This window comes from Bemisia tabaci, chromosome 7 (genome assembly GCF_918797505.1).
Source record: "Bemisia tabaci chromosome 7, PGI_BMITA_v3".
In the NCBI taxonomy this organism is placed as follows: domain Eukaryota; kingdom Metazoa; phylum Arthropoda; class Insecta; order Hemiptera; family Aleyrodidae; genus Bemisia; species Bemisia tabaci.
The window spans coordinates 4,623,477-4,639,049 of NC_092799.1; the positions used below are offsets into that span (position 1 = coordinate 4,623,477).

General features: G+C 36.1%; 1 protein-coding gene across 1 annotated transcript; it reads left to right on the forward strand.

Moving 5' to 3' along the window:
* The first annotated feature begins 159 nt into the window (after positions 1-159).
* LOC109035647 (uncharacterized) lies at positions 160-15,364 on the forward strand. Its single transcript, XM_019049349.2, has 7 exons — positions 160-676; positions 1,721-1,944; positions 7,107-7,257; positions 8,317-8,448; positions 9,256-9,418; positions 12,365-12,491; positions 14,116-15,364. Exons 1-7 carry the CDS (start codon positions 477-479, stop codon positions 15,336-15,338), a joined length of 2,220 nt encoding a protein of 739 aa, XP_018904894.2. The 5' UTR covers positions 160-476; the 3' UTR covers positions 15,339-15,364.
* The last annotated feature ends 209 nt before the right edge of the window (positions 15,365-15,573 follow it).

The window sequence follows — 15,573 nt, forward strand, 5'->3', positions numbered from 1 at the left end:
TGATTTGGATATTTAATTTTTGCTATAGTAAATTTTAGACGATGTTCGAAAGCTGGCAACTTTGAAATTAAGTTTTCAAAGGTATGTTTACAGTGATATCAAATGTCAAAGTTCGCTCTTCTACGGTTTCCAACTTTAATGGCGATCAGTGATTTTGCCGGCTTACTGTGATACTATAAGCTGAAATACTTAAGAAAATTTCGAGCAGTTAATGTGGGCAAAAATCAAGAAAATTGGTGCTTTCTTTTCTGCTCAATAACATCAACATATACGTCAGTGTGAACAGGTCTTATTTTTATCAATGACAAAATGACAAGATTGCACCTCTCAAATTTCTTCTACGTGTTTCAGAGTGTGTGTGTGTGTGATAGTGTGTTGGTGATTATTTGATCATGAAGAGGTATCCCTTATCACTGATCGATAGTATTGAAATTGATAGCGTTTTGTTTGAATTTGCTGTGTAAATCCAATTCACGATGGACAGTCATCGTTTCGATATCAGGAACAAAGTTTTAGAGGACTTAAATTTCAACGTGATTGATTCAGATTTGCAATTTATTGATTTAGGATACGGCGATGGTGTTCCCGTTTATCAAAATCGGATATCGAGCGTCAATCCTCTAGAGGCAACAACAACCTATGTCGCTGATATAGATGCGAATGACAAGAATGCTGGGTATGTTAGCAGTTATGTCCGTGCCTTCTCTCTAATTTCTATTCCTTTTATTACTCCGTCTTATCAATCAAATCTCACTCAACATAACCTAAGAATGGTTATCTTGCTTGCGGGCTTGCGGCCGACCCAGCGACCGCTGCTTTTGGTCAGCATTTACGCATTAAGCATCCTGTCTTTATCACCGCAGAGTGTGTATTTTATCCGTTTTTGTAGTTCAGTTTTAAAGCTCTTTGTTCATTGTAACACAGTTCAGCTTTGAGAATCGCTAACCAGCATTGTACGGCAATGGAAGTATCAATGTCCTGAAAACTTTACTCCTCAGCCGCAGGAGATAGAGGAGTCTAGTATCTGGAGGCTACTTTAGGCGAGGACAGTCTGAGTGCAGAAGGTGTGCTTCCTCCATTGCATATCGAAAGTTTCAGGAAATTTTAGTTCTTGGATGTACATTAGCAGCCTAACCTTAGATCGAATGAGCGCAACCCCATCCTCTTTCCCAGTTTTATTTGAGTTTTTTGCCATTTAACTGTCACAGTAGCTGCGTCAATCTTAGGTAATTCAACTTTGATGGTTCCAACGTTGATATCATAGTATAACCTAATGTCCAATTTCTGTGTTAAGTTTGAGTAGGTTGTAAGAGTCCATGCCAAATAAGTTTATGCTAGGATGCAACAGACAATTAGGCATCTTGATTTTTGTATTTACCTTCAACGCTATTCTGAAGATAGCTGATCTTCTATTGCACTCTACGAGTGCATACCTGAATTCTTTTATCGTGGACTTCAATTCATAAATCATAAATCAATTAAGGACTCCTCAAAAACAAAAATTTCAGTCGTAAGAAACACCCTGATGCACTTCACCACCTTAGCGTGAATACGATACATGTCGTGATACATGTCGATCTACATTGGAACCATTTAACTGGGGTGTACATTTTTTTTTCACTGACTCTTTTTACCATTCCTCTCATTTGATATTCGAATCTCTTCCTCTGTTTGAGCTAATCAAAGAAGAATCATCATCCTGTCAATTTTCTATTTTCAGGTATATTCATCACACCATTAAGCACGATGAAATTACTGTGCACATACGGCCAGGATTCAACACATCAATGCCAGAACATCCTTCGCATGCCACCATCACGATTGAAACTATGGATCCCCAAACCAAGGAACGGGAGATTAAGCGTTTTCGCTGTGAGTATGATGGCTGTCCAAGATCGTATAGCACTGTCGGCAACCTTCGAACGCATATGAAAACCCATAAAGGTGAACTATCTTAAATAGAACCATTTTTTACATGTCAATAATTTATTTTTAAGAGCTATCCTCAAATTGTCTTGAACATTTTTCCACATTAACACCAAGAAACTAAAAATTGCTTGAATGACTGTTTAGCCATCATAAAGACATTAAAACTGATCTGTAGAACTTTGTAATGGGGAAAAAAATAAACAATTAGCCACTATCAAGTGAGAATAAGCCCCTTGGGTCTCAGCAATATGAATGCACACAGTGTGTAATGGTTTTACCAGGGCTGGCTTATGCACACTTGCCTCTCCGTCTCCTTGGTGAGATTTATTCAGGGGGCTGCCTAGACTTTTCCCCGTGGAATAGTTGCTCATGAGAAGCCATGGAGGGTTTCATAGGTATAAAGACATATTTTGGGAGCCACCATAGATGGAAGAATAGCAAAAAAGGGTGAAAAAACTTGGGAAATAACATTCATTTTTCAAACATGCTAGAGATATTTGAAGGGCTTGGAGAACAAGTCGCATAATGGCAGTTTTCTTTTTTCTTCCTTTTTTTTGAGAAATAGTTTCATGTTAAAGGTTCAAAATTATATGGAGCCTTTTGATGGAAAGAAAGTTCAAACTCACTTTTTGATACTTAAAAATTGGAATTTGGTAGTCAATTTTTTACAGAACATACCTATGTATTTTAAGACCAGTTGAAGTTGAAATCATTTACATCTCAATTTTTTCAAAAACTGCACTTATGCACCTTGTCCTCCTAGCCCCCATTAATCCTTACTATGGAATTGGTGACAATATATATTTTGGCAGTCTGAGCATACTGCAATTCATCAAGATTCAGAGTTCTCATGTTCCTTCCAGGCATAGTCAGTTTACAAAACTGATGGCAAACATTATTGATATTCTGCTCAAAAATAATCAGAAACATAATGATGATAAGTAGAACACCTAATAGCTCTATCTCCTCCCCCACCTGAGTTCTTTTATGCGATGATAAAAATGCAAAATAGATATGAGTCGGTTTATCAGTTTTAATGTCTTTGTAGTTGGAGAAATCTGTGTTCAAAATTTGCAATAATATAGCTCATGAAATATCACGTGCTCAGTTATTATACGATTGCTGCTTTTTGCACTTGAAGGAACAGTTGGTAAGATCTCGTTTTATCTCGATAAAGCTGTCAACATTCAAGTGTATAGTCTCTAGAAGGACCTCTACAAGAAGATGGTCCACAGGAACAGGATCCCCAGTGCACCCTTAGTTGCATTGAAGCAAGTCTTTTAGAGATGCGATATTTTTCTAGCCTTACAAAATCTCAGAATTTGAATTTTTAACACAAATCACACCATAGCATCCTGGAGAATAGTTTCGTGCGGTTGAACTTATCATTTTTTATCCTATACAGAGCGTAGCATTTTAATCTGACAATGTTAAGCTCGGAACATTTCCACATTCCATTTTTTAAACTGAAAACTTCAAACATCAAAACTCTGCTTTTGTTCATTTTTGGGTTTATCATTGGCAAGTTTCGCTAATAGAAACTCTTTAAAGGAAAGACACCGTTTGCTTCATTTTTCAAATCCAGGGTTTATTTTCCCATAGTTACCTAGTCAAAGACATAGAAAATGTTTTTTCCCATATAATTTTGTTTTTCTCACTTTCATTATCTTCGTATAGCTGAAGATCACAGGCCTTTTTATCTGAAAGACTTAAGGAGAGAGAGAGCAAGGCAATAAATACATGTAATGTTTAAATTAATTTTGATAAAAAGACCCCCTTATTGTTAACCCCCGTTTTTTTTTTTTTTCTGGACCTCCACCAAATTCTTGACATTCCTCTTTAAAACGAGATGTTACTCTGTTGAAAAATCAAAGCATACTAACATCATAGCTCTCAGAAAATTGTCTCAAGTACTAGAGATTCCAAATAAAAATCTTTTTCTAAGTAACAACGCAATGTTGAACTTTTAATTATGTGAACAAGAGCCACAGTTGTAACGCAAGAGTTTTTGAGTGAATAAACTTTCGAATTTTAGATATCTTTTTTGGCATCAAACTAACTCCAACTGTGGCTTGGATACAATCGTTCATTTTCAAATCTTAAAAATTTGTCCATTTGCCAAGTGTCATTTGCTGTGTATCATGTGCAAATATTGCTGGTATCTACGACTGCTTAGTGTGAAACGCAAATAACAAGGTAATAACGTGCAATTTTTCTTCTTTTTTTGATTAATCGGCAGGAACCGGAAGATTTAGACTGGATCTGAGCATGGCATTTTCCATCCTTAGGTATTTACATCTCCGTTGTTCAATGCCTGAAGTAGATTGCATGTAATTCTGGAATGTGGCACGATAAAATGAACCAAACTTTGCAATGAGGAACCAATATTTCCCGCTCATATTAGAAACAATGCATGTGCCCTTGAATCCCATATGCAGGAAGGTGCTTTTACGAATAAGTCAGAAATAGTAGCTCCTTATTGCAAAATGTTGTCAAAATAATTACACTTCCTATTTTTGAGCCCCTTAGTTGATGAGGGTTTTTCATTGTTGTAGGAGGCCCTACACTAAACTTTAATGCAATATTAAAATCAGTGTATCAAAATCTTATCTCCGTATTTCTTTTTTAAAAAAAAGTAATGCTTAGTACATACAAATAACGCCAAGGTTAGAAACAAACCCCTCTGTAATGTGCATGTCGTATTTATTACTTACCTCTGTACCTCCGGAAACAATTTTAGTGTTCTCCACTGCAAAAATAGCACCTATTCTCTTTTTGAAGAAAAAGTGATATGTAATCAAATGAGTTTAAGAAATAAAATGAGTCCAAATGCTAAGTTCTTATTGGGAGTTAAGAACAAAAGAAACATGATCGACAATTTTGAAAAAATCGAGTTTTTTGCATTATCAACATACCTATGGTGAAACTGCAAGAGCACCCACTTATCTCTTGTGTTTCAAAATCTTTGCTTCCATTTTATTTTATCAGAGGAGGAGTAACCAACGTTTTTGCCTGAAAGTATCATAGAATACTTCTCACGCAGTGAAAAAAAAATTCTGGAAGTTTTCAAGAAAATTTTCCATTCAGAAAATAAACTATTAAAGAAAATCTGCAGCGTCGTAAATTCAGATACAAGTTTTTGCAGTTTGCGATACTGAGGTAGGATTTATACTTGTAGAAAAACTTCTTATGATACATAACACCAGGCTGAAGATATAATGAATTGAATTGAATTCGCTAAAGATACTGCAAGAAATGAAGCTGTCGCATGGTTTTCCCCTGATTTTCAAATCAGTAAAAATTTAGTTATTGTTCTTTGGCCCTTAACTACAGTTATCAAGGGTCGTATCATTGATACTGCCTTCATTTTCAAAGTTACATAGGCACTGACTATGCACCGATGTGAATAAAATTCTTTTTTTCCCCATGGTTTATTAATGGGAAAGAAACTCGAAATTTAAAGAAACTTAGAGAAACAGTGGAAATACTGGGAAAGTTCAATTGCAGAATCAAAGCTGAATTAGCCTTGCAAATATTACGGTTCTTGGTGCTGGGGTTTTAACTTTTGATCTCATAGTTGTTTTTTACCCATGTGAGGTAGTGTAGCCCATAGCATGCCAGACCGCAGACGATTAAAAGAAAAGTAAAGTAAAGGCAATTGTAAATATTAATCTCAAAAATCCATCAAAGTTAATGTAATTTTATGAACAGCGTATTATTAATAGAAAATTCTTTTAAAGTATTTAGTCATCTGAAGAGAGAAAAATTTTCTTTTGAAACTGTATGTTCTGTCTTGTCACACATTAAGTTCCCTTTAGCGTCATTTGTGTGCTTTCTCCGCAAGAATATTGTAGCTAGTTTGCTTTTTTGCTTGAATCCTGTCGTTTCTATTTTGCTCTGTAGCTCTGCTTGATTCCAACATTATTTCACTTGGAAAGGCTGCTGTAGGAGGTGTTAGTGAAATAAATATTTTTGAAGCACTAACTTCTTCCTTCAACTTTTTGTACGGAGGAAGAAAAGGGCATTTTAAATTTAGAAGGCCTTATTTTTAATTCATCTCATTCATTCTTTTTGAGAACTTCCTGACTGTAATAGTTAAATCATTTTGATACTTTCTTTAATCCAACAAAAATTTTCTTGCTTGTCTTCAAAAATTATACTGGGGTCAGACACTCAGACAAGTTCCCAGCATATTAAATCATCAAAAACTTTGAAAATAATTGAGCGTTGACAGTCAGTCGAAAATTCAGCAAACCGGTAGACTTTCATGAGTGACTTTTAGTTCTACAGGGTGCCTTCAGGCCTGAAATAGTCCAGAAATTTCATTAGATCAGGAAAATGGGGGGAAAGTTAGAGAGGTTTTAGAAAATACTAGAAATTTGAAAAATCTGGAAATTTGAAATCTGGAAAAAGATCAACGTTGTTCACTCACTACAAAAACAAGAGGTTCCCAAGTCTGGTTTGGGGTTCAATGCTCTGAGTGTCACTCTAATTCCAAAACTCACTGCGGATTATGGTTGCTGAGGAGTAGACACATTGCATGCTGGAGTGAAATCTATTTTGAAACGGCCTAAAAAAGTATTTTAAATACATTTTTTGGCCTCCGAAGATTGTGCGCAGATCAAATGGCAAGTTTTTATTATGGCAGTAGAGAACGCACTGTTATGTGACAACAAGTTTAACGAAAAAAGGCAACAATACTACAATAGTCTTAGTTGATTTTGCCTGTTGAAAATACTGTTCAGTTCCCAGTCTGACCAGGGATGAAATGCAAATCAAAGCAGCCTAGAAACTTTCAGGGAGATAGAGGAAAATATATTGTGACAATAATTTTAGTCGATCAATACTGCCGATTAATCTGGAGAAGGGCCCATCTCCAAGTAGATGGCCCCTTCTTAAAGTTATCTGCAAATGGAACCCCTCCCTCCCTCCCCCCCCCCCAAAAAAAAAAGAAAAATATGTTCTTCAGCACAACTTACTGACAGAACCTGTCTGTCGGGAGAAAATAGCACCTCAGGAAACTCATTGTCAGTAAATCCAAATTTTCCAGACGCTCCCTTTTCAAAACTCACGGAGAACATATGAAAAGGCTGAAAACCCTTTTAATTGCCTAAACTTTTTTTAGTTTCTCCCAAAGTACTGTAACAATATTTTTCAATTTCGTTTTAAATTTACAGGTGAGTACAGATTCAAATGTACCGAGTCATCTTGTGGTAAGGCATTCTTAACCTCCTACAGCTTGAAGGTCCACATTCGAGTTCATACCAAGGATAAACCATTTGGATGTGAACATGACGGCTGTGAGAGATCTTTCAACACTCTCTACAGGTATGTAACCATATAGCGCTTTTTTCAATAGAACTGTTGAAATGAATTTTATCAATACGCTATCAACGCACTCTGTTTTGCGTTGTGCCTTCCTCTATTGGGAGGAGGATTCTATAAATTTCCATTTTCCTTCATGCTTTTAGGAAACATTGACAACAGTAAAATCATGGGGCAAAAAAGGACAATAGCAGATATCATTGGTGTATACGTAATTGGTATGAGGAAATCTACAGGTGCACGAGGAAATTTTTCAGTGAAAATGCTTTTCTAAGCCTAACCGTGCCAGATTTTGAAATTCATTATTCCTATTCCTCGCAGGATGTTTTCAGTCATTGTGATCCTTAAAGCTTCTTCATACTGAATTGTTAAAAATAATCTCATCATCTTCATCAATTGTTCGTTGTAAAATCTCCTCAACTTTTAATATTTTTCAGGAGTGGGGAACGCTTTTAAGAATGAGGAGACGTTAAGGCATAGATCGCAATTTATTTTTGCTCCAAAGAACCTTCTGCCTCCCTGGATAGTTGAATCAGTGAGAACAAAAACACACCAACTTGAAAAAATAGAATAATTAAGACTTGCACTAAACTGCACTGTAGGTGAAGAAGTTAGTCTAAGAAAAAGATTTTTGGTGCCAAAAAACAAATACTTAAGGACACTTTAAAGGTCCAAGTTGGAATAGATGAGCTAACTCAATGACCTTGATGAAAATTGACCGTCTATAATGAAAATTGAGCATTTTCGAGTTGGTGTGTTTTCGTTCTCACTGATTCAGTTTTTAGCTACTTCAAAACTAATGGTGCGATAAAATCTTCATAAAAAATATCAACTCACATTAACTCAGGTTCTTTCCCCTTATTTTTGTCTGCAGTTAATATTCTTAAACTCTGCTGAACTTGAAAAATTTGCTGTAGTTGTTGTAGGTCATTTCAGTCTTTCTTCATAAGATGCCTTTTTAAAATCAATTCCCATAAAATCTAATAAACAGTAAAAATCATGTTTGCCCTGTGTAAAATCATTTTTTAATTTGAATTTCTTGTATCAATTGTCATGTTTCAGGCTCAGGGCTCATCAAAGAATTCATAACGGTGAAACCTTCAATTGCACCCTGAATGGCTGCGACAAACATTTTACGACATTTTGTGATCTCAAAAAACATTTACGGGTGCACACACAGGAAAGACCTTACAGGTAAATTGAAGAAAATTACATTCAATTTACTCCGTAACCGTACAAGGGTTAGCATTTTGACCTGACTCAACACCTATGAAACAGTCACAATCTGAGAATTTTTTCTATATTTACTTTGAGTCATAAATAATTTTCAAGCGCCCATCAATTTTTGGTTAAACACTTTAATGGATAATCCAAAAGCCCTGATAATACAATAATCAACATTTCAATGGATTTGAAAATTCTTAATTTTTCCGAAGGAAAGTAACAAGTTTAGCAGTGTCTGACTACGTCTCTTTTGCAGTGGTTAGCTGAATTACTTTATACATTGTACAGTTAAAAATCTGAGAAACAAGCAAAAAAATTTACTCCGAAAATGTCGAGGAAAATAGAGAATCATATAGAATTTTCCTGGAAAAGTTTATGATTTTTTCCTAGACCTTGAGAGTTTTCATAACAACTAAAGTCAAGGGAATGATTATAGTGCTTAAATTCACACCTTTTTTAGTGGTCCATTTAAAATCACTATCCAGAATTAAAGGAAAATTAAGAACTTAGAAATCAGTTCTCAATTTCTTCTCTTTTTGGAGCATATTCGCTATTTGTCACTAAAAATGTTGGAAAGTCTATCTGAAGGAAATGTTAATTATTATTTTTATTTTTTTTTTTTCATTTTGATCCTGTGAATGGTAGAAAAAGCAGTAGTTCTTCTTCTCTTGAAGTCTATAGCGATACATTTCCATATTTATAATTTTCAGCTCCTGGTATTGGAACTTTTTCAGCAAAATTTAGGGAACCTAAATGTGGCTGTGAATTTATTTTCAGGTGTGTTGAAGAAGGTTGTGGAAAATCATTTACTGCTAGTCATCATTTAAAAACTCATAAATTTACTCATGTCTCTGATAAACCGTACACTTGTGCAGTCGACAGCTGTCAGCGTTCCTATCGATCAAAATACAGCCTAGAAAACCATCTAAAGAAGAGTCATGTAAGTTTCATCTCCCCATAAATTAAGATACTAAGATCCCAAATTTATCAGAACCATTGGCTTGCTCGACTAATGTTCAGTGTTAAATTTTTGACTGGCCTCTTTGAACATGCGTAATCCGTATTATATATTTCGATGGTGAAACTATCGTAACTTAAATCTCAGCATATAGACTTTCTGTCATCCTTTATTTTTTAAATGAAATGACCTTGAACCATCATCCTGAAGACCTTGATTTTTTTCCTCTGTGTGAACAATTATACAGTTTCAACTGTAATTGTTCCTTTTTGTGGTTTCTATTTCCATGGAACATAAGCTGTGTAACACAGCTTTGAAAATTGATGATCTAAATTCAGCGCTTAATTTTGACAATTTTTCAGAGACAAATAAAGACCGAGCATGCCCTATTCCACCAATGTGTTTTTAGTGAGGCACATCTAATTCTCGCGGATTCAACAAAACAACAGTCATCATTTTTCTGATTTCGCCTAATGTTGACTGGTGCTAGTCGCATCTGGTGGGCTTTTGTCAATATGGCGATTTGTTTACATTCTTCCTTACCACTTGCAAAGCGGAACATTTTCCAATTTTTCCTTTGAAACTCTTCGAAATTGTCATAAAATGACTTTTTACCAAGTAAATAATTAATTCACCCCTTCTACTCAACATTTGTGATACTTTCGGTGGTTTCACTTAATGCAGTGAGAAACAGATTCCTCGAGACAGCCTGGTCCTTAGATTGTTCAACTTCCTTATGGATAATTATTTTAGTTATCGAAATGTTCTTTGACTGTAAATGGTGTATAATTTTTTCAAGATAATTCTCTGTAAATAATTCTGTTTCCAAAATCCTATCCCGAAGCCTGATGTAATGCATTGAATGCGGAGCATTATGACTGCGAAGTGTCGATATGTGTCTTTTGAGGAGCCGTGTATATGAAACGGTTGGATAAGCCTGTAAGCAGTACAAATTCTTTTGTGTGTGAAAAATAACTGAATGTCCAGAATTCTAAACATCTGACCGTATCTCAAGTACCCGAAGGAAATGTTGGTCAGGTCAGAGTTTGTGAATCCTTAGCAGCAGTTAATGAAATTCGACTACGCACTTAACAACTTTGCTCATTAAAGTTTGGTAAGTGAGAAATGTAAACCAACAATAAGTAGTGCACGGTTCGAATCTTCGCCTGTTCTCGTCAAGAGGTAGATTCGAAGCATTATGAAAAAGTTAAAAACTGTAAATAAGATGTCACATTTCTCTCTTGAAAGATGCCTGTTCAAACTAAACTTAGTTTCTTTATTTCTGAATGATGAAAGAACCTTTAAAATTCGAAATATCACGAATTTTGATCTATAAGTTGTAAGAGAGCACCCTGGTGAGATCCTCTTTCCTTTATTGGAGTTATACATTTTTCCAATTTTACAGGAAGTAGTATTAGTTGCATCCAGTATCACAATTTATATGATTCAATGTGTTTTCTCATCGAAATGAGCGAAGAAAAACATTTACTTTTATTTTCACCGAATTAATGAGAGTTTTACTGCCAACTAAGCTAGCTAATGTTAACGGTGAAGCTACTTTATTTGTTTCTTGACTCCCAATTTTAGGAATTCTAAGGCAAAGTTGATAGCGTGTACATCATTCCTCATTTAATGCAAGGTTGAAATACTTTGTTATGGTGGTGGAAGAGACAATTCTGGTAAAATTGAGAGAAAAATCTGGAAGAAAAGTTCATAAACAAATCTCACGAACTCCATCAGATGATGAGCACTTCACCCTCCAAGGATTTTTCACACTATGGAGTTATGGACTAATACTTACAAGCATAATATGATGGATCTGAGCGGTCTCTTACTTACCGAACTAACTTTGATGAGCGAAGTTGTTAAGTACGTAGGAGAATTTCATTAACTGCTGTCAAGGATTCACAAACTCTGACCTGACCAACATTTCCTTCGGGTACTTGAGATACGGTCAGATGTTTAGAATTCTGGACATTCAGTTATTTTTCACACACAAAAGAATTTGCACTGCTTACAGGCTCATCCAACCGTTTCATTTACACGCCTCCTCAACAACAAATATCAACGCTTCGCAGCCATAACACTTCGCTTTCAACGCAGTACATCAGGCTTAGAGATAGGATGTTGGAGACATCAAACATTTGATCCACGATTAATACTTATCATAATGAGCAGCTTATGACATAGACAGTACATTTTTTTCATCAAATTTCATTACAGTGTATCTGTAAGACTGGCAGTGCAGCTGTGATCAGGTTCTGGACAGATCTCCGATAGCTAAGATATCTCTATCCTGCGGCATGATATGGAGGTTAATAGATTGAGAATTTGATCATAAGGTATTAATACTGTCTAGAAAAAATTGTACACCATTTAAAGTCAAAAGAAAGTTCGATAACTAAAATTATCCATTACGAAGTTGAACCAGGACCAGGCTCAGAGTCTCGAGGAATCTGCTTCTCACTACATAAAGTGAAACCACCGAAAGTATCACAAATGTTGAGTAAAAGAGGTGAATTAATTTTTTACCTAGTAATAAGTCATTTTATGACAATTTGGAAGAGTTTCAAAGGAAAAATTGGAAAATTTTCCGCGTTGCAATTGATTAGGAAGAATGGAAACAACCCGTCATAATGCTAACAGCAGGCCAGCATCAGTCAACATTAGGCGAAATAAAAAAATACATGACTGTTGTTCCGGTGGACCCCCGAGAATTAGATGTGCCTCACTGAAAATCCAACGTGCTCGGTCTCTATTTGTCTCTGCAATTTTTAATTTCACCTAAGAGGACATCACAATGTATAACCTTATTGAAGATGGAAATCATCAATCATCTAAAGCTTCAAACTATTATTACTACTTTTATTATTACTACTTTTTAATTAATTATGCTCTAAGATTGAATTTTTTTCTGCTTCATATTAGAAAACTGATGAAAAAGATGAAAATTCAGGAAATATTCCGGCCATCACAGATACAAGCAAGAAAAGCAGCACAACATCGTTAGCTCCTAACTCTGCCAATAATCCAAAGGACTTGCAACCATCAGAAGGTAAGCATTATATTAATTGAACCTAGCTCTGAGAGGAAAAGTTAGGTAATTATTTATCCTTCCAAAAAGGTTTCAAGAAAATTATGTTGAAATAGAAAGGCATCATCGACTGATCAGACCTGAGTCATTGTTTGCCCTTTAATAAGTTGCTTTTATGATGGGTTGTCAGAGGCAGCTTTGTCTTGCGTATTTACTCCGTAAAAACTCAATCCCAACTCCAAACCTAGTGAGAGTCCACCTCTGTATTAAAACACCTCCATCCATCTCTATGTAAGTCCACCTCTATCTTTGCGTAGAGATTTTGTCTTGATACAGAGGTGGACTCTCAGGGTAGCATGGAATATCCCCTCCATTACTGCCTCAACTTTAAGAACTTTTTTTAAGCTTTGGAGTAGATTTCAGAGAAAACTAGTGGCACCACAGTGTTTCTCGCAAAATTTTACATAGGAGTTTATACTTAAATTGCAAATTCTTGACACTGTGCAATAGCTCATTGGGTGGATTTAAAGGGATTCGGCGTAACTGCATTTCACAATTCCTAATTTTCTCTTGTATTTTCTTTTTTTAAACAGAGCATTGAACTACTTGACGCCTTTAAACTCTCTATGAATTTCCCTGAAAGAATATACTCACAAAATTTCAAGTTTCAATGATTGTTAGTTTTCTATCAAAAAAATGTCACATCAGAGAAAATCAGGCAACATCTGATATAATCAGGCCGATCTCCGTAAAATCCATCCAATTGCTGTTTGCTGGAAGTAAAAATTAAGAGGATGCCTGCAGCCTGATTGTTGAAATTTTGTGTTTGTTGGGTAGACATAGATGACATAGGTTAAAAGGTGGAACATGATTGGTTGACTATGTCTTATACCTGCTTTGTTGTGCCTATATCGGGTGGAATTCACGACAAGCTGACGGCACCTCTTAAGTTTCAGACAGTGTGTTGTCCATTCCACCTGACAAAGGCACAATAAAGCAGCGATAAGATATAGCCGACCAATCATGCTCCACCTTTTAACCTATGTCATCTATGTTTACCCGACAAACACGAAATTTCAACTATCAGGCTGCTGTTATACTTTTTACCGAGGATTATCAACAGGATTCATCAGTTTGATTTTTTTTGTTTCATACAGAATTTGTAACACAATGAAAAATTCTGGGAAATAGGAGTATTTGAATTCTATTTCTAAGTCTTTGTTGAAGCAAATTATCTTGAGCTTGAAAGACTGTGAACTTCATGTCCTATAACATTTTTATTTTCTATTGCTGGAATGATTGGCCTTTTATTTGCACCGTCATAAAGACCTCAGAAAGGTCAAATAACATCTGTGACCTCATTAAAACTTTTAAACTGAGTGTCCCAGGTTTTTTTTTCACAGTCAATATCACTGGTTTTACACCTGTCAAATACTGACTGCAAAAAATGTATCGTAAATTTTCTCTTGTGACCTGCCTAATAGGTCAAGATACCTCCAATTGGTAGCTCTCAGAATTCTTTGAGATTTTTTAATTTGTTTTAACATAATATCATTGAACCATGTTCAATGGCAGCTGAACATTAAGTGAAAAAAGCATTAGGAAACTGCAGTTCTATTTACTTAAACCCTCTTCATATTTTCAGGAAACAATTCGGATTCAAAGAGTATTGAAGTTCAGAATGTTAATGAAATTAGTCATCACGCTCTGCAGACATCAACAGTTCAAGATGTAAAGCAGAAAGAGAGTGAAAGTACAGACTTTTCTTTCTTCTCGGCTCTTGCGAACACATTTTCCGAAAACATCAACAGTCATTTTTCAGGGTCAAACAAAGATGAAGCTAAAACCGAAATCAGCGGAGGAATGTTCCCTCCCGCACCTCAAAACACAGTTTATGTCAACTGCAGCTTCAACCCATCCAGCTCCTCATCAGTTCCTCCGGCCAACTTTGACTTCACAGCCGACCCTCTGAAAACCGACAACAGTATTCAAAGTTTCAGTGCTATGTTGAGCGATGTCAGTGAGACTCTGAGCGGCAATTCCGGAAGTTTCGGAGTACCAAAAATTGTGGAGTCGTTCGCTCCTGTCAGTTTACCGCAGAATTCATGGGTGGACGTAGCTCCATTACCGAACATCGTAATTAACCCTGAAGTTGTAGATGTAGACTGGAAGTTACCCTCACCAGAGCCAAAAACCTTGTCAACTGACAACAAACTCACGCTAAAGAAAATCACTGCAGACGCGAATATCTGCAAATGTGAGCCGTGTCTCTGTAATGCTCTTCACAATAACTGCCAAGACTGCGATGAGACAACTAATCTGGGGAATCCTAGCCAAAACATTACCAATTTCAACTTTGAGAGCGACAATAACAATAATAACATCAATTCGGCCCCAGCAGATAGCTTCTTGACCGTTACTAACTCGTACCTGGTTCTCGATAACACATCGAGTGAGGATCCAGCAAATACTTTCGGGGATTTTACACCAACTGCAAGTAACTTGACCCTTGGGGACTCTACCTTCCCTTTGCCTGAAAGTGGTGAAAAAATACTTCCCAACTTGGAAAAACACTCTGATTTGGGGTGTGCTGCACCCTCCACTTCAGGATTCACCGCCCTAGGGGCAGAAGAAGTGATATCCTCTTTGATGCCGGAAAAAGTTACGCCAGCCTACACCAGAGATGTTCTTGAGATTTTCCTACCAGAAACCTCAGGCATGACAGCAGCAGCACAAAACAGCTCTCAAGACCAGAGTTCATTTATAGATACGTTTAGTTTAAGTGAATGCAGTTTGTTTTCTAGTGATCCTATCAGCGAGTCTTCGTGTGCGATGTGTTGTAATTTGTTGAACGAATCAGAGTTTTAATAAAGTGCAACTTATCTAAGTCAAAAGCTGTCAACATTCTTTTCCTTTTCATAATAGACTCTTCAAAGGAGTTCTTTCAGGCCTTACTCAACAATGAATCTCTCAATTTAAACATTTTCCAAGTTTTCTTGTACTATTTTCGTTGAACTTTATCGACTGTCTAGGTTCAAATGCTGTTTATTGCAGTTGCTCCTAAAAATTAAATGTAAATTGTGTACATTTAAACAAAAGGACG